The sequence below is a fragment of the Delphinus delphis genome, chromosome 6, assembly GCF_949987515.2.
Source record: "Delphinus delphis chromosome 6, mDelDel1.2, whole genome shotgun sequence".
In the NCBI taxonomy this organism is placed as follows: Eukaryota; Metazoa; Chordata; class Mammalia; order Artiodactyla; family Delphinidae; genus Delphinus; species Delphinus delphis.
Window position 1 is genome coordinate 68353460 of NC_082688.1, and position 22960 is coordinate 68376419.

At 43.0% G+C, this 22960-nt stretch overlaps 1 protein-coding gene across 2 annotated transcripts in view; it reads right to left on the bottom strand.

The window, feature by feature from the left end:
• The window catches only part of SLC24A2 (solute carrier family 24 member 2), a 240791-nt gene that overhangs the window by 25712 nt on the left and 192119 nt on the right, over positions 1 to 22960 (bottom strand). For both annotated transcript variants that reach the window (XM_060014790.1, XM_060014789.1), the window contains 2 exons: positions 22318 to 22436; positions 387 to 518 (listed from right to left, as the gene is read on the bottom strand). In XM_060014790.1, the coding sequence (XP_059870773.1) occupies positions 387 to 518; positions 22318 to 22436 (251 nt within the window). The remainder of the gene's footprint in view (positions 1 to 386; positions 519 to 22317; positions 22437 to 22960) is intronic.

A 22960-nucleotide genomic window follows, 5' to 3' on the forward strand; every position in this document is an offset into this window, starting at 1 on the left:
CCCAGGTGCCAGAAACGTGAGCCAGGACATCTCCAGATGATTCCAGCCCCCAGCCACTTGAGTCTTCCCAGCTGAGGCCCCAAACACTGTGGAGCAGAGACCAGCCATCCCCAACGTGTCCACAGGATCCACGAGCAGAATAAAATGGTTGTCATTTCATTACCACTAAGTTTTGGGGCCGTTCATTACGTAGTTTCAACAGCCAGAACCATCACTATTATTGTGTATTTGTCCAGAGAAATTTCAGGCACATATATATGCATATACATGTGTATACGTCACCCCCTTTTCCTTTTAAGACAAGTAGAAGCAGGCTGTGCATACTGCTATATGCTGCGCTTTTTACAAGAAATTCATTTCAAAAAAAAAAAAAATGCTCTACTCACAGGTTTGCGAACATCAGGTAAGGTAATCCAGAGAGGAAACACTATGGGGAAAACAATCAGGAACGTGACTTGCTTGTGGGTATCGGAAGGCCAGGCCAGGCTGAGAGGCTGGTCCTCCTCGTCTTCACCCGTCTCTGTGGTCTGTTGTAGAAAGAGAGAGAGAGAAAATGAACAAAAAAGACAATAACATCTGCAGGCCACAAAGCAAGGAGAGAAGTTCCGGATCTCATTAGGAGTTTTCTTGGGTCATCTCAGCTGCTTCATCCATGTAATTTTTAGGTTTGTAAGAGAACCCCACGTTGTCATAGTCTGACTCCCAGGAACAAACAATGCACTGCTCAGCCATGAGAATTTAAGAACTGTCTTTCCCTTCCCTGAACACTCTCCAGCTTCTCACTTTCCTGAACTGATCCTTCAACTGGAGTGGACTCTGATCCATGAACTTAGGAGAAACCATACCTGCAGAGCAAAAGACCCCAATGCCAACTTCCTTCTCTCTTCTTGAGGAGAAAGCCACAGGATTCAGTATCCTTGGGAATACATTTTTTTTAATTAAAATAATTAAAAATCATTTTTTTAGAACACTGATTTGGAGTGGGCAAATGAAAGTAACCACAGAAATCAGTCGGTAACAATACTCAACTCCCTTCAGTGACCCTGGAATAGTTAAGTTCATGGATTATTGTGTGGTTGTGAGTTTCTAACCTGCTTAATCACCTCGTTAAATTCGAAACCATTTTATTTCCGGCCAAAGGCTTATTATGCAAACATATATATGCATTCACAGAGAAACAGAGTATGGAAGTAGAGGATGCTAAACCTGTGGGGGTCGAGCACACAGGGCTGCAGAGCCAGGGGGTAAACTTCAGAGTTTCTGACCTGGCAGCAAGCGGCCAGCGTATTATTCGCTGCCTGCTGAGGTCAGCAGCTTCTGAGGTCCCAGAGCTAGAAGGGACAGAAGGTGGATCAGGGCCTGGCAGGATGACCATTAGCCTGTCAGATGGGCCCTCCAAGCCTCCGAAACAGCACTGCAGACAGCATCAATCACTCCCTTCTCTGCTTGTTTAAAAATGAAAGTGCAGCAGCAGGACCAAGCGTCAGGTCTAAAAATATCAATAGGAACATTTCCATGGATGCTTCCTTTTGAGACCATATAAATAACCCACACAGGCTTCATACAGCTCCTGCCCTCCCCCCTGCCCCCCACCCATGGCTCTTGCTTCCAGCATCCTGTGCTATTTCAAGCAGCACTGAATCCCCCCAGCACTTCTCTCCCTAGGGAGGTGGTAAGTGGGCCAGGCTTGGGCAAGTTGTCTTAGAGGAAAAGGATAAGACTAGAGGCAGGGCTGGGTGTGAGGCCCGATTTGCTGCATGTTATGTTTCTTTTTTTTTTTTTTGTGGTACGCAGGCCTCTCACTGTTGTGGCCTCTCCCATTGCGGAGCACAGGCTCAGCGGCCATGGGCCAGCCGCTCCGTGGCATGTGGGATCTTCCCGGACCGGGGCACAAACCCGTGTCCCTTGCATCGGCAGGCGGACTCTCAACCATTGCGCCACCAGGAAAGCCCACGTTATCTTTATTATTTATAATTTACACCCTAGTACTGCCAAAAGGATTTGTAGTGGTTTACACAATCACCCCCACTTTCTCTCCAGAAGTTAAAATTTAAAAAAAATTATTAAAAAAAGCTAATCTTAAGCCATACTGAAAAAGGTTCTTTCTCTTTCATGGATGTCCTTGGCAGTGGGTGAACGAATTTTAAACACCAAATATGAGAGAAATAAGAGGATTAGGGAATAAGGCAGAATTAGGAAGTCAGCACGGTTTATTCAGGTTGTCTGCATCCTCATTAAATATACTTCTTATGCTCCCCATCCCTTTGCTATGCAATATGTTGGAAAAGAAGGAAGATCTAAAATCAGTAATCTACATTTCCACCTTAGGAAACTAGAAAAAGAAAAGCAAATTAAATCCAAAGTAAGCAGAAGAAAAGAAATAATAAACATTAGGGCAGAAATCAATAAAGTTCAACTAATCTATGACAAAGGAGGCAAGGATATACAATGGAGAAAAGACAGTCTCTTCAATATGGGGTGCTGGGAAAACTGGTCAGCTACATGTCAAAGAATGAAATTAGAACACTACCTAACACCATATGCGAAAATAAACTCAGAATGGATTAAAGACCTAAATGTAAGACCGGACACTATAAAACTCTTAGAGGAAAACAAAGGAAGAACACTCTTTGACATAAATCACAGCAAGATCTTTTTTGACCCACCTCCTAGAGTAATGGAAATAAAAACAAAAATAAACAAATGGAACATAATGAAACTTACAATCTTTTGCACAGCAAAGGAAACCATAAACAATACGAAAAGACAACCCTAGAATGGGAGAAAATATTTGCAAATGAATCAATGGACAAAAGATTAATCTCCAAAATATATAAACAGCTCACGCAGCTCAATATTAAAAAAACAAACAACCCAATCAAAAAATGGGCAGGAGACCTAAACAGACATTTCTCCAAAGAAGACACACAGATGGCCAAGAAGCACATGAAAAGCTGCTCAACATCACTAATTATTAGAGAAACGCAAATCAAAACTACAATGAGGTATCACCTCACACCAGTTAGAATGGGCATCATCAGAAAATCTACAAACAACAAATGCTGGAGAGGGTGTGGAGAAAAGGGAACCCTCTTGCACTGTTGGTGGGAATGTAAATTGATACAGCCACTATGGAGAACAGTATGGAGGTTCCTTAAAAAACTAAAAATTGAATTACCATATGATCCAGCAATCCCACTACTGGGCATATACCCAGAGAAAACCATAATTCAAAGAGACACATGCACCCCAATGTTCATTGCAGCACTATTTACAATAGCCAGGACATGGAATCAACCTAAATGCCCATCGACAGACGAATGGATAAAGACGATGTGGTACATATATACAATGGAATATTACTCAGCCATAAAAGGGAACGAAATGGGGTCATTTGTAGAGATGTGGATGGACCTAGAGACTGTCATACAGAATGAAGCAAGTCAGAAAGAGAAAAACAAATATCATATATTAACGCATGTATGTGGAATCTAGAAAAATGGTACAGATGAACCGGTTTTCAAGGCAAAAATAGAGACACAGATGTAGAGAACAAATGTATGCACACCAAGGGAGGAAAGCGGGGGTGGGGTGGTGGTGGGATGAATTGGGAGATTGGGATTGACATGTATACACTACTATGTATAAAATAGATAACTAATAAGAACCTGCTGTATAAAAAAAATGTTTGTGAGAAAAAAAAATAAATCAGTGAAAGTGAAAACAGGAAGTCAACAGAGAAAGTCAACAAAACCAAAAGCTGTTTCCTTTGCTATGTAGTTCATGCGGGTTCATCCACTGCTTCTTTTACTTATCCCGAGGGCTCACATCCCCGACAGAAGCTTGGGCATGCTGCCCCTGGTTCCTCTTCTGAGCCAACTCATCGTCCTCCCAGAAGATGTAGCGGATGTAGAGAGTACCACTCCCTGCTGGGCTCACCAGCCTCCCAAGCTGTCAGTTGACTACATGAATAATCTCTGTGTAATCAGACCAGTGAAGATTAGGAGACAGGTGCATTTTAGCTGTTCCCTCCCAGATACGATCTTTCTTGTTTAATCCAAATGAATGACTTTCCCCTCCCCACCTGGTAGATGCCTCAGGAATAGGGAGGACCATGGGAGAGTTGAGAATTTGCAGTCTGCCTAATAAGTACCCTGTCTCATGCAAGGTAGGTGGTTTTATTCAGATAGAGGATGCCAGCACTTCCTTGAAGACCCATCAGGCTGATCTGATGAGCTCATCAAGGCTCCTCCCCCTTCCAGAGTTGACACTCCCCCCAGTCAGGTCCCCCACTGCCATCTGCAATCGAGCAACTCCTCTCTAAACTCTAAGCTAACCTTTTTCAGAGAAAAAACAAAAGCAACTCTTTATGACTCATATCATTTTAATGACACCAACAGATGGTGACATTTCATCAATAACCCTTGTGCTTATAACCTACGGATTAGCTCCTTTCTCAATCTGCCAAAGTCACCAGGCAGGCAGTACCCCTAGAATATAGCAGAAAATAATTGTCTGTTTAGATACATAAGCTCTAAACATACTACTGGTCCAACACAAACAATTAGCTCTATTGTACGGCTTCCAAAATCTGCATCTGAGGTTGCTGTTGCTAGGGCAGAAACGGACGAGGAGAAGAGATTGGGTCTCAGGCTGTACAAACAGTGCTCTCCGTGGGGACTTCACGGCCTCTTGGGGACAAATCTTGCTATAGAGAAGTACAGGAGCCCAGAACCCTTCGGAGGATTCTAGAGGTGCCTGGGGAGCAAGGTTGTCAGCATATTTCAGGGGAAATTCTCTTTGTCTTTTTGCCAAGTGCAATCTCACTCTGGTTCAGTGGGCAACAGCTTGCAAGCTGGTTAGAGGGAAAAAATTCTGTTCCAAGTCTGGGGGCTCGATTTGCCTTTGCCCAAGCTGGGGCTGCTGGCATGCTCATTTGTCTCGGCCCCGGGAGAGGCTGGCCACTGATTTTCCAGCTTTTCCTGGAGTTGCGGCATCCTGGCTTTGACCTTGCAAAAATCCATCCTTACCTCCTAAAGCTTCTGCAGCACGTCTATAGAAAAAAAAACAAGGCAAAATGATCCTGAAAAAATTCAAATGTCTCGTGATAGCTTAAGGTAGTTTGAGATCTACTGGGGTCTCCACAGAATCCCTAGAATTTTGTAAAACCAGGGTACCAATGACTGCTTTAGGGCCTTGTAATCTCTGACATGGAAAATCTGAGCCTAAGACATAGAACTGTAAGTTTCCACATTCTGGTTGTCTGATCTTGAAGGAGTCAGTGCAGCCTGGTGGGAAGAGCAGGTGGTGGAGAATCAGGAATCCTGGCTGCCTTTCTCTGCTCGAGCTGGGATTCCTTGGGTGGTGACCATGACCACCTGCAAGTATTCACTGAGTTCTTTTTAGGTAGAAAGCATTGCACTAAGTTCTGGGACTCTTGATTTGAAGGAGACTTGGATTTCAAAGGGGAGACAGAACAAATGGCTCCAAAGAATTTATTCTTTATCTAGTTACGGGGATGCTGGCAACAGCTTCTGCGTGTTCTCTAGTATCTATTCTGCCTGTTATGGATTGAATTGTGTCTCCCCAAACTCATATTTTGAAGACCCAACCCCCAGGACCTTAGCTGTGACTGGAGATAGGGCCCTTAAAGAGGTGATTAAGTTAAAATGAGGACATTAGGGCGGGTCTTAACCCAATACGACTGGTGTCCTCATAAGAACAGGATATTAGGACTCATGGAGAGACACCAGGGATGTGCATGCACGGAGGAAAGGCCGTGGGAGGACACAGCAAGAAGGCAGCCATCTGCAAGGAGAGGGGCCTCAGAGGAAAACAACCTGTAGGCCCCTTGATCTTGGATATCCAGCCTCCGGAACCGTGAGGAAATAAATTTCGGTGGTTTAAGCCACGCAGCCTGTGGTATTTTGTTATAGCAGCCCTAGCAACCTAATATACCGCCCTTGCGCTTTAGTGATAGAAGGCCTACTTTTACCTGGGTCTGGAATAAAGACTATTTCTAGCCTTCCTTGTAACAAGGTGTGGTCATGGGATGAAGTTCTGGCCAATGAGATGGAATGGGAAGTATTCTCTGCAACTTCTGGGATGTATCTTTGAAGGGTGGAGGTGTATCCTTCCTCACTCCTTCCTCCTTCTGGCTGCCAGGAATGGGGACATTTTGGCCAGAGCTTGAACAGCTATCTTAGACCATGAGGTGGAGAAATAGTATAAAAGGATCTGACCTCTGACACCCATCAAGAGCCATTCTAGCTCCGGGCTGCCTAAAAAGACTTGGGAGAGACAGAAAATTCTATCTTACTTAAGCTGTTGTTATTTTGGGGTTTTGGTTGCTCACAGTAGAACCTTATCCTGGCTGATCCAGTGTCCTCTTTAGGAGGAATCAAGGGAGAAAAATCTTTCACATCTCAGCACTGGGAAGAGTCAGGCTTCCTCCGAGAAACTGAGAAATCCGTGCATCAGGGAAACGATAATCTTTATTTTTTGGTACTGGGGAGTTCAGAGCCAAAACTGTAACCCTGTCCAGCAATCACAGCACTGGAATCTGCACTCACCTTACTCTAGTCTAACTCTCTTCCTTTCCTTTCCATCCTTTGCTGAATTTTCTCAAACTAGTCATTTTATCCTCTTACATCAGATGTATTTTTGCAAGCAGCCTCGAATCTTTGTGAAGGTGGGGCAGACCTAAAAATAAAACTCTGCAGTGGTCCAACAGAATTTTGGGGATAACTTTATGAGTGAGAGAGAGGAAAGATGTTACTGTACGTGACAACACATGACAAATGGACAACTACCTTCTTGGATTCATTATCAATACTGAAGGTTGGAATCTGGAGGTCTGGCTATCAGAACACCTACAGATAGAAGAGAACAGTTCCAGGGGGCAGTAAGCACCTATTGGGAGGTCTCTGGAGCAATCAACTCATTTTTATTTTCCTTTATCTAGTGAATGGGAGGAGTGACAGCAGCCCGTCCATTTGTGGCCTAGCATTATGAGAATTGGTTCAGCTTCTTTGCACATGCATCTTGTTGGTTTTTTTTTGGTTGTTGTTTTGTTTTTTTGTGTGGTACGCGGGCCTCTCACTGTTGTGGCCTCTCCCGTTGCAGAGCACAGGCTCTGGACGCGCAGGCTCAGCAGCCATGGCTCACAGGCCCAGCCACTCCGTGGCATGTGGGATCTTCCCGGACCGGGGCACGAACCCGCGTCCCCTGCATCAGCAGGTGGACTCTCAACCACTGCGCCACCAGGGAAGCCCTGCACGTGCATCTTATACTATTTCCACTTGTGCCTCGTCTGGATGGTTTGCCCCAGAATAAGTGTCAGGTTCCCATTGGAGGGGCTTGAGTTGGATTTATTAGTCCAGAAGTTGCCTCTCCAGCCAGAAAAATATTTCTTGGAGGCAACTCAATTTCTTATTCTTGTCTGTGAAGGGCACTGTGCAAGATTCCTGCGTGAAGGTGAGCCCACTTTAATGCAATCTCTGTTGTCAGAGAATTAAAATGAACACCCAGGAGGCAGCTGAAAATAGGCCATCCTTGAGTTCAGTTTTATTGATTGGTAATAACATCTCATCTCCAGTTCACAAGGAGCAAAGCTCAGAGGATCGCTTGCACCTGCCTAGCTCTCAACTCGGTGGGGTTTGATTCTTCTTTAACCCCCTCAAAAGGACCAGTCAGTTCAGCACTCAGGAAAGCCACCTCTTCCCACTGGAGAGTCCCTTCAGTGTGGCATGATGCTGGATAAAATGCAATGCCAGTACTTAGGTATCTCTGTAAAAATATAATTCATTTATGCTAAAATATTGGGCCAGGGTCAAACTGGGGGAAGGTGAAGATTTCAAGTGATTTGGACTTCTACTTAAAAAGAATGGTTCCTAGTATATTTGTTGCTGTTGCTGTTTCTACAATTTATATCTGTAGAAAAAAAGAATCAGTTTTACCTCCACATTGTTCAGTCACACAGATGCCCACACGAATGAGCAAATGGGGCAAAGCTCATGGAGTGCAGTGCGTGCTATGAATCCCCAAGAAGACCCCGAAGCGCTCGGAGTGGGAAGAGACATCCATAAAAACATTCACCGAGCCTGAGATATGAGGCTGGGTGGGTGCATCAAGAATACTGAAACTGTCACCCTCAACAAAAGCCACTAATAAAACACGTGAAAGGGCTTCCCTGGTGGCGCAGTGGTTGAGAGTCCGCCTGCCGATGCAGGGGACACGGGTTCGTGCCCCGGTCCGGGAAGATCCCACATGCTGCAGAGCGGCTGGGCCCGTGAGCCATGGCCGCTGGGCCTGCGCGTCCAGAGCCTGTGCTCCGCAACGGGAAAGGCCACAACAGTGAGAGGCCCGCATACCGCAAAAAAACCCAAACAAACAAACAAAAAACCACGTGAAATATGTAGGCTATGTGGGAGGTGTTCATCTGTAGACTGGGGATAGTAACTCTCAGGCAGTCTCAGGATGCACAGTACCTGGGAGAGACCAGGGGATCAGCACATGTTAACCTTCTTCCCTTCTGCCATTAATCTCATCTCTGCCACTAGCTAGCTATGTGACCCCAGGCAAATCAACGGAAATGCTGGAATAGCAGAAGAACACATACGTGTCACCTGTAAGGCATCTGGACCTGGTGCACCTCACCCCCTTTTAGGCCCCCAAAGTCCTTACAAACCTTGTCATTGTGAAGCAGAGCTTCTTTGTCCCCTGCAATGTTTTAATGTGGGACCACCTTCCTGTCCAAGAACTTGTCATTCATTTTATCATTTGGACACTGAATGATCTTGAAAGACAAGCTGCAATCATATAGACCTCTGCAACCATCTAGTGTAGGAACTTTAGGGCCCCAGAATTTCAGAGCTGGAGGGGTCCTGGGTCATTGAGTGCCGCCCCCTCCCAATTGAGGACCCTAAGATGAAGGGATATGCTGAAGGAAGGTCACAGTGCCAGGCTCATTTCACTCCCAACCCAAGGCTCTTCCAAAATACCACGTCCTCCCCTCCTCACTCCTATAAAGTAGGTATGAATGTGCTTTATGTCCAATTACACTAGGTTTTCCAGCTTTTTGTAATAAATCAAATCTACTAAAACAAAAATGTTAGCTATGGCAAACACTAAGAACATAATTGACATAATTTTGGTTGATTTTCTTGAGTCTAGAACTAATGTCTGGTGGTTTGGATGCCCCACGTTCTTGCAAAAGCTGATCAGAAACATCTGATTCTTGGATGCACTCTTCCTTTTCTTGAGTCTGCTATGGATGGAATATCTGCGTCTCTCCAAAATTCATATGATGAAATCCTAACCCCCAAGGTGATGGTATTAAGAGGTGGGGTCTTTGGGAGGTGATTAGGTCAGGGTGGCAGAGTCCTCAGGATTGGGATTAGTGTCCTTATATATAACTGGGAAGCTAGCTTGCCCCTTCTGCCATATGAGGACACAGTGACTAAATGTCCGTCTATGAACCAGGAAAAAGGCTGTCACCAGACAATTGATCTTGGACTTCCGAGCCTCCAAATTTATGAGAAATAAGTTTCTGTTAATAGGCCATGTAGTCTATGGTATTTTTGTTATACCATCCAGGGCAGCTTTGAAGGGGAAATGAAGGGCAGATCTGGGAGTGGGTGGGGAAGGAGCCATGGTGATACTCTCTTCCCTCCTCTATCTCTTTGGGTGATATCTCCAAGGAGCCAGGTACAAATTTAAAAATGAAATGTGGGTACTGATAAGATATCAAAGAATGTCAGGACTTCAAATACAGGTGAAAAACAAAGACTTGTTCTTTAGCATCTCTATCCAAGAAAAAAGTGCAGAAATTTAGCCCAGGTTTGAAGTAGGAGGAGGTGACAATTAAGTACACCATAATGAGGGCTCGAATTAACCCAGAACATGACACATGGTTCCTACATACTACCAAGATGACTCTACTGGAGCCAAAAGGAATCATAACACTCAGGCTTTGAGTCAAATTCTGTCTCCTCTCCCTAACACCATACACAAAAATAAGCTCAAAATGGATTAAAGACCTAAATGTAAGGCCAGAAACTATCAAACTCTTAGAGGAAAACATAGGCAGAACATTCTATGACATAAATCACAGCAAGATCCTTTTTGACCCACCTCCTAAAGAAATGGAAATAAAAACAAAAATAAACAAATGGGACCTAATGAAACTTCAAAGCTTTTGCACAGCAAAGGAAACCATAAACAAAACCAAAAGACAACCCTCAGAATGGGAGAAAATAGTTGCAAATGAAGCAACTGACAAAGGATTAATCTTCAAAATTTATAAGCAGCTCAATAACAAAAAAACAAACAACCCAATCCAAAAATGGGCAGAAGACTTAAATAGACATTTCGCCAAAGAAGATATACAGACTGCCAACAAACACATGAAAGAATGCTCAACATCATTAATCATTAGGGAAATGCAAACCAAAACTACAATGAGATATCATTTCACACCAGTCAGAATGGCCATCATTAAAAAATCTAGAAACAATAAATGCTGGAGAGGGTGTGGAGAAAAGGGAACACTCTTGCACTGCTGGTGGGAATGTGAATTGGTACAGCCATTATGGAGAACAGTATGGAGGTTCCTTAAAAAACTACAAATAGAACTACCATATGACCCAGCAATCCCACTACTGGGCATATACCCTGAGCAAACCAAAATTCAAAAAGAGTCATGTACCAAAATGTTCATTGCAGCTCTATTTACAATAGCCCGGAGATGGAAACAACCTAAGTGCCCACCATCAGATGAATGGATAAAGAAGATGTGGCACATATATACAATGGAATATTACTCAGCCATAAAAAGAAACGAAATTGAGCTATTGTAATGAGGTGGATGGACCTAGAGTCTGTCATACAGAGTGAAGTAAGTCAGAAAGAGAAAGACAAATACCATATGCTAACACATATATGTGAAATTTAAGGAAAAAAATGTCATGAAGAACCTAGGGGTAAGAGAGGAATAAAGACACAGACCTACTGGAGAATGGACTTGAGGATATGGGGAGGGGGAAGGGTGAGCTGTGACAAAGCAAGAGAGAGGCATGGACATATATACACTAACAAATGTAAGGTAGATAGCTAGTGGGAAGCAGCCACATAGCACAGGGATATCGGCTCGGTGCTTTGTGACCGCCTGGAGGGGTGGGATAGGGAGGGTGGGAGGGAGGGAGATGCAAGAGATATGGGAACATATGTATATGTATAACTGATTCACTTTGTTATAAAGCAGAAACTAACACACCATTGTAAAGCAATTATACCCCAATAAAGATGTTAAAAAAAAAATAAGCCACGTAGTCTATGGTGTTTTTGTTATACCATCCAGGGCAGCTTTGAAGGAGAAATGAAGGGCAGATCTGGGCATGGGTGGGGAAGGAGCCATGGTGATACTCTCTTCCCTCTTCTATCTCCTTGGGTGATACCTCCAAGGAGCCAGGTACAAATTTAAAAATGAAATGTGGGTATTGATAAGATATCAAAGAATGTCAGGACTTCAAATACAGGTGAAAAAGAAAGACTTGCTCTTTAGCATCTCTATCCAAGAAAAAAGTGCAGAAATTTAGCCCAGGTTTGAAGTAGGAGGAGGTGACAATCAAGTACACCATAATGAGGGCTCGAGATTTTATGTGCATTTCATTGCTTGATGTCACCCCTGATTCCCATAACTGTGGATAATCCTGTATTGGCTACTTCTAAAATGAGTATCTAGGGGACATTGGAGGAGATGGATTAAGCCCTTTACAAGGTTAACTCCAGCAAGAAATGAAATAGGAGGTGGGTTATTTCCAGACTCCAGCATTCCGTGTTCAAAGGCCAGTGGAACCTCAGGGGAAGAATATGCACAAAAGAACAGCATCGTCTTGGAACAGGGACGATCTGCTTCTCCTCTTGCCTTCGTCCTCTTTCATTATTGAAGCATTAAAAATACTCTCCTTGACAAAGGTGGCATGTTTTACTTTTCCAATTAGGTTTCCTTGGGAACTGACGAGAAGGTGTGCGCACCTGTACAAAGCGTACGTGGGAGGCTCCTAGAGAGAGACGAAATCTTGAACGTGCCTCACCTAATGAAGGGATTGCTGGAGAAGGGACTAAAAGACGAAGAAGACCCTACTTCTGCTCCAGAACGTTCTTTTACAATGTGACTGCTGTTACAGCATTAACTGAGACAGTCCAGGAAAAGCACCTAGAACTGCGCTTGGGACAGAGTAAACAGTCAATAAACATTAGTTATTATTATTATTTTTAACAAATAGTTAGGAGAAGAATTTCTTCAAAGATATCCAGGAGAGAGAAGTTTAACTAGGTGACTTATGATACTTCCAAGCAATAAAATTCTATAATTCAATTTTTTTCATGTGAAAGTGGAAACTGCAATAATTGTGTTCCCCATCTATCCATTCATCCAACATTCACTGAGCATTCATGGACTACTGTGATGTCAACAATCTAATTTACTTTCCACTTTGGTAAGAGGAATAAACAGAAGGCCTTTGTAAATATATTCCATAGCCCTAAGGAGAAAATGCTCTTTTATTTCAGTAGGTGGGCTGTAAGTAGACTTTCTATCTGAAACAAAGCTTCCAAGCAGACTCATAATATTGTGACACCTTGACTCTGTCTTTTGAGCAGAGCTAAAAACAACACACGAGTTGGAGCTCTCAAAAATGCACAGTCACACTTTAATACAGTGAAAGGCTCTGAAACCAACATGTGTTTGGCAAGTAGAAGGTGCCTTCCAAGAAACATTCCATGGAGTGCTTTACTACAACGGAAATCTATTCAAAAAGGAGACTTTTTAAAAAGAAAATATCCATATGGTCAGCGTATTAGTCTGCTTGGGCTGCCATAACAAAACACCATAGACTGGGTGGCTTGAGCAGTAGGCATTTATTATAAACTCCCACCATAAGTATCAGCTGGCTCAGGGACAGTAAGTGGTTTTCATCTCATCTCCATTTTTTTCCCTAAAGTGGTTGGCCAATTAGTGGGGTCAACATACCAGCAGCCTTCATTTTGTCTATTACAGAGCTAGAACATTGTGCTTGAAATTCAAAATATCGATCCATAAAAATCTCATTACTAGGTTGTGGATCATTTTGTCTTACAGACCCAAAGACCTATACTCAAAACGTCTGAGTGAAAATGAATTTTTGGGAGCCCAGAGCTATCGTTCAGGACTTGCCAAACAAGGTGTGTATGAGTCATTTTGAGTGCAAACTCAGAGTTCTGGGATGGGTCGGCTAAGGGCTCTAGGGACAACTTCATTTGCCACTTGCCTTTCCTCTTTTAAAAGGGAATAAAACCAGGAGAGCCAGGAAGAAAAACTGTTAGACACAATGATGGAAGACCAGAGTCTTGTTTGGAAAAATTCAGTTACTCAACTCTAAGATGAATCCTTACTGACTATTATGGACAGAGTGTTTGTGTCCCTCCAAAATTCATATGCTGAAGCCCTAACCCTCAGTGTGGGTGTATTTGGAGATGGGGCTTCTAAGGAAGTAATTAAGGTTAAATGACGTCATAAGAGTAAGCCCCTGGTCTGATAGGATTAGTGTCCTTGTGAGAACAGACACCAGAGAGTGCTGCCCTGCTCCTTTCTCTCTCCACCCACACCCTTTTGTGTAGGAAAGGCTCTGTGAGGACAGAGAGAGAAGACAACCAACTGCAAGCCAGAAGGAGAGCCCTTGCCTGAAACTGAATTGGCCGAAACCTTGATCTTAGACTTCCAGCTTCCAGGACTGTAAGAAAATAAATTTCTGTTGTTTAAACTACCTGCGATTTTTTTGTTACGGGAACCCGAGTGGACTTCTACACACTGTCCCTATGGATATTTATCTTCTAAAAATACCTTATTTTTGAATCCTTTTGTTTTTTTGGCTTTGAAAATAAAGTGTTCACTTGCTATAATTTATTTTTAAATCATCCTTTCACTCATTCTTTACCTAGTCTTTGAGAAATCTCTTTATTTTTGTTCTCTGAGTTTCTCAGTATCTTTGCCCTTGCATTATTTACCAATATCCTTCATCTCTCGACTCCGTTTTTACCTCTGTGCTTCTATCACTTATCCCTTTCCAAGAGATAAGTCAAGAAGAGGTCAGTCAAAAAGCATCTCTTTTTGGAAGGCAGCACCATCTGAGACATCTGTATTGCCTTCTGTGTGGACATCCTGAACCAACAGAGCTAACATTTATGTAGCATACAGATTTTTTAAAAAGTGATTAATCTCTGCCTGTCTAGCAGTAGGAGATAATTCCCCCCCTTAAAATACCATCTTATGGTTTCTTTTACATATAGATGGAAAAAAATCTAGCATCAAGAACTTAGCATATTAAATACAAAATGATGAGGTTTCACTCAGCAGTGACAACCTGAAAAAACTTCATCTGCTTCTCCATGACTTTGAATTGAAACCAAGATTTCAAAATATTTTGCTGTGAGTGATGAAGCTGTCTGGACCTAAGTTCTCCAAGAAGCCAAGAAACCATTTTATATTAATGTAAAACGGCTTTTGGAGAGTCTGGTGAAATGCAATTACTTTCCTTCACTTTGCATTTTGCCCAAATAATTCTGAGGTGCAACCTACGGACAAGATGGATTTCTTTCTGTATTGCTATTTTAAACTGGTTTTTGTATAGTTTTCATGGGCTTCGTAAATCCTGCTGATACAAATCGTAAAAGATTCGTCAACATAAAAGCTACATTTCAAAAGCCATTCTCATCGTTTTACCATCAACTGGATTACAATTACTCATAGGAACAGTAATATTAATGTTGGTATTTTTTTCAGAGTGTCAATGGAGTTTTTTCCTTTTTATTAATAGGCAGCTCTTAATGTATCTTATGTGAATAATTAATAGACTTTCTTCAAACTACTTCAGAAAGTACAATGACAAATGGTGTTATTAACAGTAAGATTCTAAGTGAAGTTATAATTCTCTGTCAATATTCAAATTTAGGCAGAAACCCAAGAGTCAGATCTATCTATTTCAATTTCAAGTGTGGTCAGAAGGCCTCTGAGTGCATCTTAAGCAGTTGGTAAATATAGTACAGGTCATCAGATATAGGAACTAGATCTCAACTTTTCCTTAAAAAATGTATGTATAGATTAAAAGGAAAAAATGTTATCTCCTCCAGAAATGGAACCCATGTACTAAGGCCTGGTAGGTAAAACACTGTAATTTTTGCTTTTTTCTATAGTTTGTATTAGCTTTTCTCAGATACTAATAAGTTTCTTGGCTTGGACCTTGCAAACTCCAGTCTGATGAAGAATCTTTGGATATTCTTTTTCTTTCACAAGTGAAAGGCCTTGCCCTCTCTCCCCAGTACTGCCCTTGTGCTCTGGCTGTGTCAGACACAGAGATCCAGCCCCACTTTCCACTATATTCTACTTTCCTCCATTTCCTGAGTGCCAGAATCCTCTTATTATGCTTCACCGATGTTCCAAGAGATTGAATAATCTCATCAATATTGGGAAATTCGGTCCTTAGCTGTTTCTAAACTTTCAAAATGGTGGATCTGGCTATTTCACCTTAATCATTTAGAAGAGATACTTGCTCTCTGAATAACAGGAAGATCTGAGGTTCGAAAGGCCTTTATTAAAACTTATTACTGCTAAGAAAGGAAATGTTTACTAACTAAAGGTAATATTTTAGGAAGAAAGACATCATATGGATTCTAGGTCCCATCTGCTTGGATAATCTTGGAAATATTATCAGAGCTAATGTTTTGGACCAATGTTTATTATGAAGTCTTTCTACGGAGCTTTAAAATCATCGCTATAACTTTAAATGACAACAATAATCTAAAACAAACTGCTGTCTTGGACAACAAAGCTTTTTTACCACCCTCAGGGATGCACATTTAATAGTAGAGAAATATCTTTGTGCATTTTATTTTATTTTTCTTAAGAGAAATCTAAGCTTACAATCACACCCATCATCTTTCCCTACTCATCCTTCACTTAGTCACATAATACCCAAATATTTTTATCAGCACTATGAGAGCAGATCTTAAAAACCATACTGAGTTTAGGTGAGGACGAATGCTAGACTGGGGAGAAATAAGTCAGGGTTGAAATCCCAAAGGGAGAAAGGAAGGGCTTAATATAGCAAGATGATATTTAAGTTGTAAAGTGAGAAAAAAAGAAAAAAGTCTGCATTTTATACATTTTCTATCATCTATCTCTCTATCAGTACATGTATGTTTGTGTGAGTATATGTGTGTGCGTGTGTGTGTATACACACACACACACACGCACATACATATTCTTTTTTCTAGGAATGTGTTTATCTTAAATAAGTCTGTTTGCCCACTGGTGCATCTGGGCAACTCTTAACCAAAGCAAAGACAATCTGGATTTCCCTAAGGACAGAGAGAAGTCTCAGAGGTGAAATGAAATAAAAGCTGCAACATATAAAAAGCATAATACAAGAAAAAATTTAGATTTTCAGATTTCAGAATCTAAGAACTTTGCAAGGCATTTCCCCTCCTACCCTTTCACTGTGCGTGTGTATGTAAAGAGTTTGGATGTGTCGTGTCTGGAGGCTGGTGACGCAGCAAGGCAGGCAGCTTCCCTGAGCAAGCCGGCCACGTGCAATCACCTGGCTGTTGTCTAGACTGGCAAAATTAAAATGTAAGAAAATGCTGGGTTCTGAGTGGGAGAGAATATATCTTAGAATTGTTTTTCAAACCTGGATAAATTTCCAACATTGAAAATTCAGAAGGTTGGTAAATTCTCACTGACAGCTCAAATCAGTTCTGTTAGATTTGACAGCATTTTGTTAGCAGGTATTGGGAGAAGATAATTAGCACTAAGCTGTTCGAAAAGTCAAATTATTTCTTGGTTCCACAAAATATACAAATGAAGCAGAAAACCTCCTGCAAAGGGGCTTCCTTGGTAAGAGAATATTTTAAAATGCTCTTCATTGCCAGCGCAAAGTCTGGACAGAAGGAAGGTCTCAGAGCTGAGGTGTCAGTGTAAAATTAGTTCATTGGTAAAGAGGGTTTTGAAAACAGCAGGTTAATTACACGAGACAGGTTAAACTCTCAGGAGAGTATCAGCAGTGAGTGTGTGGTGTGTGGGGCTCATCATTTCCATTAATAAAGTCGAGATGCACACCTCATTCCTCCTGGAGCCTGATAAAAATACAACTGAGAAAGAAAGAAAACCAACACAATAAAAAGGCATTGAATCCTTTCTGTGAAGTTGTGCTTTGGGTGGCCTGAGTGCCCTGATTTCACACCTTTTTTTCTGACTCTGGAATCACAGCCTTAATTTACTGTGTTACCCAGTTTTTCCAGCCTTGAAACTCAAGCATCACCCACAACTGCTTTTTCTTGTTCATGCTCTGTGACCAATTTATTACCAAAGGGTCTCGGTTCTGCCTCAGAAACAGCTCTCACATCCAGCCACTGTCACCCCTGCCACAGCCAATACTTGGTCTGAGGCCTTGTCATCTGGGCTACCTAACAGCCATTTTTAAACAGTTTTACTAAGTACTGCTAATAATAGCAAACACCTATGCAGTGCTTACCATGTGCCAAGAACTGTTATACGAGCTTTTGAGTCTCACAATAATGCTATGAAATAGGTTACTATTCCTGTTTCAGAGAGAAGGAAGATGAGAACAGAGAGGTTAAGTAACTTGTCCAAAGTCACACAGCTGGTAAGTGGCAGATCTGGGATTTGAACTCTGTCTTCAATTTGTGGTCTGTCTTCAGAGACTCTACTATTAAAGGACTAACGCATACTTCTTCTACTCTTAAAGGACTAATGCATACTGTTTCTGTTTTAATTTAACCCATTATTATTTTTAGTTGTTGCATTTTTTTTGGAATAGGTAAAACAGTTAACTCATTCAAAATTCAAAAGCTACAGGAGGCTACATACTGAAAGACGTGTGCAGAAGGCTACCTCCCACCCTGGTTCCCTACCACAGGCCCCTGTCCTGCAAGTACTCAGCATGACCAGTTTCTTCAATAGCATCCAAAGCAAATGTTTATATGTTATTTTCCTCCTTTTTTTTCTGTTACATAGACAGAGTATATTGGATGTAATTTGGCACGTTGCCTTTCCCACTTAACAACATATATTGAAGATCATTCCATATAAGTGCATGAAGAGCTTCCGCATTATTTTTTTCTTTTTTCTTTTTTTTGGAAAGACTGCAGATGGTTGAAATGAGGGGTGGGCAAACTTTTCCTGTGAAGGTCCAGACAGTAAATATTTTAGGCTTTATGGGCTTTACGGTCTCTGTCACATATGCTACTGCTGCCTTTTTTTTTTAAACCTTCAAGAATATAAAAACATCCTTATCTGATAGGTTGTACAAAAAAAGGCTGCAGGCCGGATTTGGCCACAGATCATAGTCTGCTGATCTTTGAACCGAACAGGCTCTTACCTCTCTGCCCTGCATCCTGTCCTCCCTCACTCTGGCCCCTTCTTGACCATTCAGAAAGAGCTCTCTTCTTACCACATAAATCCAAAGCTGCCACTGCTCCCTTTAAAGCCTCTACGCCTCTCCACTCCCAGCAGGTGGAGGTCCAGACTGCTGAGCGGTGCCTACAATGCCCTTCATGATCCCCGTGCCTCTCTCCTCCCCTCCCCTCCCCGTCTACTGCCCTGGTCCAGGCCACTATCAGCTCTGCCTCAACTCCTGCAGCGACCTCTTTGCCCCACTACTACTACACGATCTCTTGCCACAAATCCACTCTCTACACCCCAGTGCAGTCCCTTGGATCGTTTACAAGTGCAAATCACATCTGGGAACCTCTGATAGCTTGCTGCTGCCCTAGAATGAAGTCAACTTCTGTATCATGGTCTACAAGGCAGGCCAGCTCCACTCGGCCCTCCTGTCAGACCTCACTGCCACCATCATGCCTCCCTCCACTCCCCACTCTCCAGCCACAGTGACTTTTCCGTTCCTCAAACAAGCCGAGCTCATCTCTGCCTCTGTGGGTGCTGTTCCCTTGATTGTTTTTAAAGTTCAGCCTCCGTTGAAATGACGCTTCCTTAGTGAAGCTTTCCCTCACCTTCCAACCTAAAAGGGCCCCTCCACTGAGTCACCAGGCTTTATTTTCTTCATGGTCCTATGGCTGTCTATAATTATACCTTGGTTTACATTAGCAGGCTCTCTGCTCTGCTAGGATGGGTGGGCATCTCTGGTGCCCAGCACATTGCCTGACACACATTAGATGAACACTGAAAATTTTCTGATTCAACAATGGAAGAATTTCAGCCCAATTTACTTTTCCTAGTGGATTTCTCCCCATTCCTCACCTTATATTTGTCTTCAGTTCCCCTGGCTTTCTCAACCAATCACTACACAGGAATCTCCCTCCTAAGCGAACATGTCATCTCGGTCATCTCCTCCTTCTTTGAGTGACAAACTCCTACTTACCCATCAATACCCAGCTCAAATGTTACCTCTTCTCTTAAGTTTTTACACTTTCCCTTGCCAGGGTCAATTTCTTCCTCTGGAAGTCTCCCAGAGCACTTTGTATAGACCTCCCTGATCACACTGGGCCATAATGATTTCCCTACCATAGATGTTTATTTATTTACTTATCATACCCTGAATACTCTCAAATTTATATATATATATATATATATATATATATATATATATGTTTCATTTTCATTTTATCTACAATAAGCATTTTACCTATAGGGAAAGGACACTTTGGATGCTGTTTATATAAGTAGGTATGAACATATAATAATATAAATAACATCATTTAGCTCTGTGCTATATGCTTTACGTATATTATCTCATTTAACTCTCCTAATATCCCTAATGAGGCAGGTACTATGGCTCTCTGTACTTTGCAGATAAGGAAACTAAAGCGAGGTTGGGTAACTCGCTCCTGGTGGATCTGGAATTCACTGCCAGGCTGTCTTGCAGGCAGCTGGTAGCCTGGCTCTTTGAAGGTCTGTGTGCCCTTGAGCTCTCAGTGTAACAGGATGGTGCCCAAATCTGCCCTCTTACCCTGCGTGAGACCCGGGGACACAGCTCTGCTCAGAGAGGGGTCAGTTGGGACTCTGTCACTCCCCTGCAAGCAAGGTGCCCCGTGTGGGGGACACAGATGTCCCTCTGCCAGCCAGATGGAGAGGCACGATGATGAGGCTGCCCTCTGCACACCTGTGACTGCACCATCCCCAAGGGCAGCCAGGTATCCTTGGGGCCTGCTTCCTGCTGCCACATGCTGCTTATCCATGTGGACATAAGCTGCTCTGCCAGCTCACCCTTGAGCTAACACGAAGGGACCGAAGGGCTCTGGGCAGGAGGGTGGGAGCCTAGAAGGCAGAGGAGACAAGGGCAGAAGGAGCTGCCATTTCTCTATCTTTTCCTTTAGCCATTTCCCCCCCTCTGCCCCAGCTTTACTGAGGTATAATCGACAAATAAAAATTCTATCTATTTAAGGTATACAACATGATGATTTGACATACGTATACCTTCTGAAAAGCACAGCAAAGGAAACAACAAATGAAAAGGCAACCTATGGAATGGGAGAAAATATTTGCAAATCATATACCTGATAAGGAGTTAATACCCAAAATATATAAGGAACTCAAACAACTCAATAGCAAACAATGAATAACCTGATGAAAAAATGGGCAAAGGGATTTCCCTGGTGGTCCAGTGGTTAAGAATCTGCCTTCCAATGCAGGGGACACGGGTTGGATCCCTGGTCAGGGAACTAAGCTCCCACATGCCGCGGGGCAACTAAGCCCATGCACCGCAACTACTGAGCCCCTGCGGCACAACTAGAGAGCCCACGCACCATAACAAAGATCCCTCGTGCCCCTACTAAGATCTGATGCAGCCAAATAAACACATAAACAAATAAATAAATATTTTTTTTAAAAACCGGCAAAGGACCTGAATAGATATTTTTCCAAACAAGATGTACAAATGGCCAACAGGTATATGAAAAGGTGCTTGACATCTTTATCCTTTCCTTTAAACAAAGAAACTTTCCTTGCACCTTTCTTCAGGGAATAAAGGCAACAGGCAACAATGAGCAAGTGTTTGTCTGAGACATACAGACTTCCTCTGTTGCCGAGGGTATCCCGGTGTAAAGGAGAAGAGAGTGCTGGAATGGATTTGCTGTGGTCTGGCTTCATTATCAGCTCATCAGGAAAATTCTGCCTAGAGAAGTGGGTCACAAACTTGAGGGGAATGCTACTCAAAGTGTGGTTCTCGTACCAGCAGCATCAGAATCACCTTGGAGCTCAGGAGAATCGCAGACTCTGGGCCCTACTCCAGACCTGACAAATCAGATCCTGAATTGTAACACGATCCCCCAGGAAATTCCTAAGCACATTAAAGTTTGAGAAACACTGACCCAGGGTGACTGATTAAAATGTGAGTTTAGGGCTCTATGCCTTCGAAATTCTGATTCACTTGAGGAGGGTGAGATCCAGAAATCTAACAGGCACCACCTACTTTTTGCTTCTGCCTACTTTTTTGAGCAACTGTGGTCTGGAGGCAGTGCTGCTTGGTGGAAATAGTACAGACACTATATTTAGACAGTCTTGAGATCAAATCTCATTTCTAATAGCTACAAACTAAGTAATCCCGAATAACTACTTCATCCTGTTAAGCTTTGGCTTCCTCAGCTATAAAATGGAGATATTAAACGTCTATACCTTCAGCTGGATGGTTTAAAGCACCTAGCACCAAAGTCGTGGCACACAGTACGTATAAATGTTAAATATTATAGCCATTAGATCAAACTATCTAATGGTTGCAACACTGAATGGTGGACTGGGCCAGAGTACTGATTAATTTCAACTGCAGGGACAGGGAAGGCCAAAGGGGGCTAACCAAGGTGTGATGGCTGTGGTTTCTCTGTTACTTAATCTTGGCCCTGAAGACAGAGAAAGGATTAGACTGCAGCAGTGATCAAACTTTATCATCTACTAAGAATCACTAGGGAAGGGAGTTAAAAATGCTGATTCCTGGGTGCTGCTTCTCAGAGATTCAGTTTCATCGGGTCTGGGATGTGGGCTAGGGATCTGCATTTTTATCCCCACGAGTCCTCCAATCTCACCCTGAGAAACAGTGGCTTAGAGAATATGTGTACTTATTGGATAAAGGAAGAGCCTGACGCATGTGGTGCCCCGGCTGGTACTGGGAAATATACACGAGGATGGATGACTCCACCTGGTGTCCACCCAGCTGGGAGCTGGGGCCTCCAAGGAGAGCGTTAAGTCTGTGCTGCTGGGCTAGAATATCGACGCGAACGGCGGTCCGGAAGAGCAATGGAAAAGAGGCATACCTGGGCTTCCGCGGCTTCAATGCTGTGGGAGAGATTTCCATTTTGTACAGGTTCCGAAGCGTCACTGGATGGTGTCATCTCCACTTCTGTGCTGGTGCTGTTTGGGAGCTCGATTTTTTCTGTGACATAATCAGGTACATACAAAGAAAGCAAATGGAGTCAAGTAGGAGTAAGAGCCATATAGAGAAGAACACCCTATCTTGGGCCAAGGGAGAAGGTAGTGGTCTCTGAGGGGTGATAAGGCCCAGGGTTGAGGTAGTGTCAGATGGCAAAGGATTTCTACCCTTCTCCTCCATGCCTTTTAGTGTACTCAGCCCTCTTCCTCTCTTCACTAGCTCTCTGGCATCCCCTCTGGCCTGATGTCTGAGCTTGAGTACCCTATCAACTCCCGGGGTATGCATTCTCTAGGCAAACTGACCAACTCGCCATTCAAGAACATGAGCATGGACTTTTTTTTTTTTTTTTTTTTTTTGCGGTACGCGGGCCTCTCACTGCTGTGGCCTCTCCCGCCGCGGAGCACAGGCTCCAGACGCGCAGGCTCAGCGGCCATGGCTCACGGGCCCAGCCGCTCCGCGGCATGTGGGATCCTCCCGGACCGGGACACGAACCCGCGTCCCCTGCACCGGCAGGCGGACTCTCAACC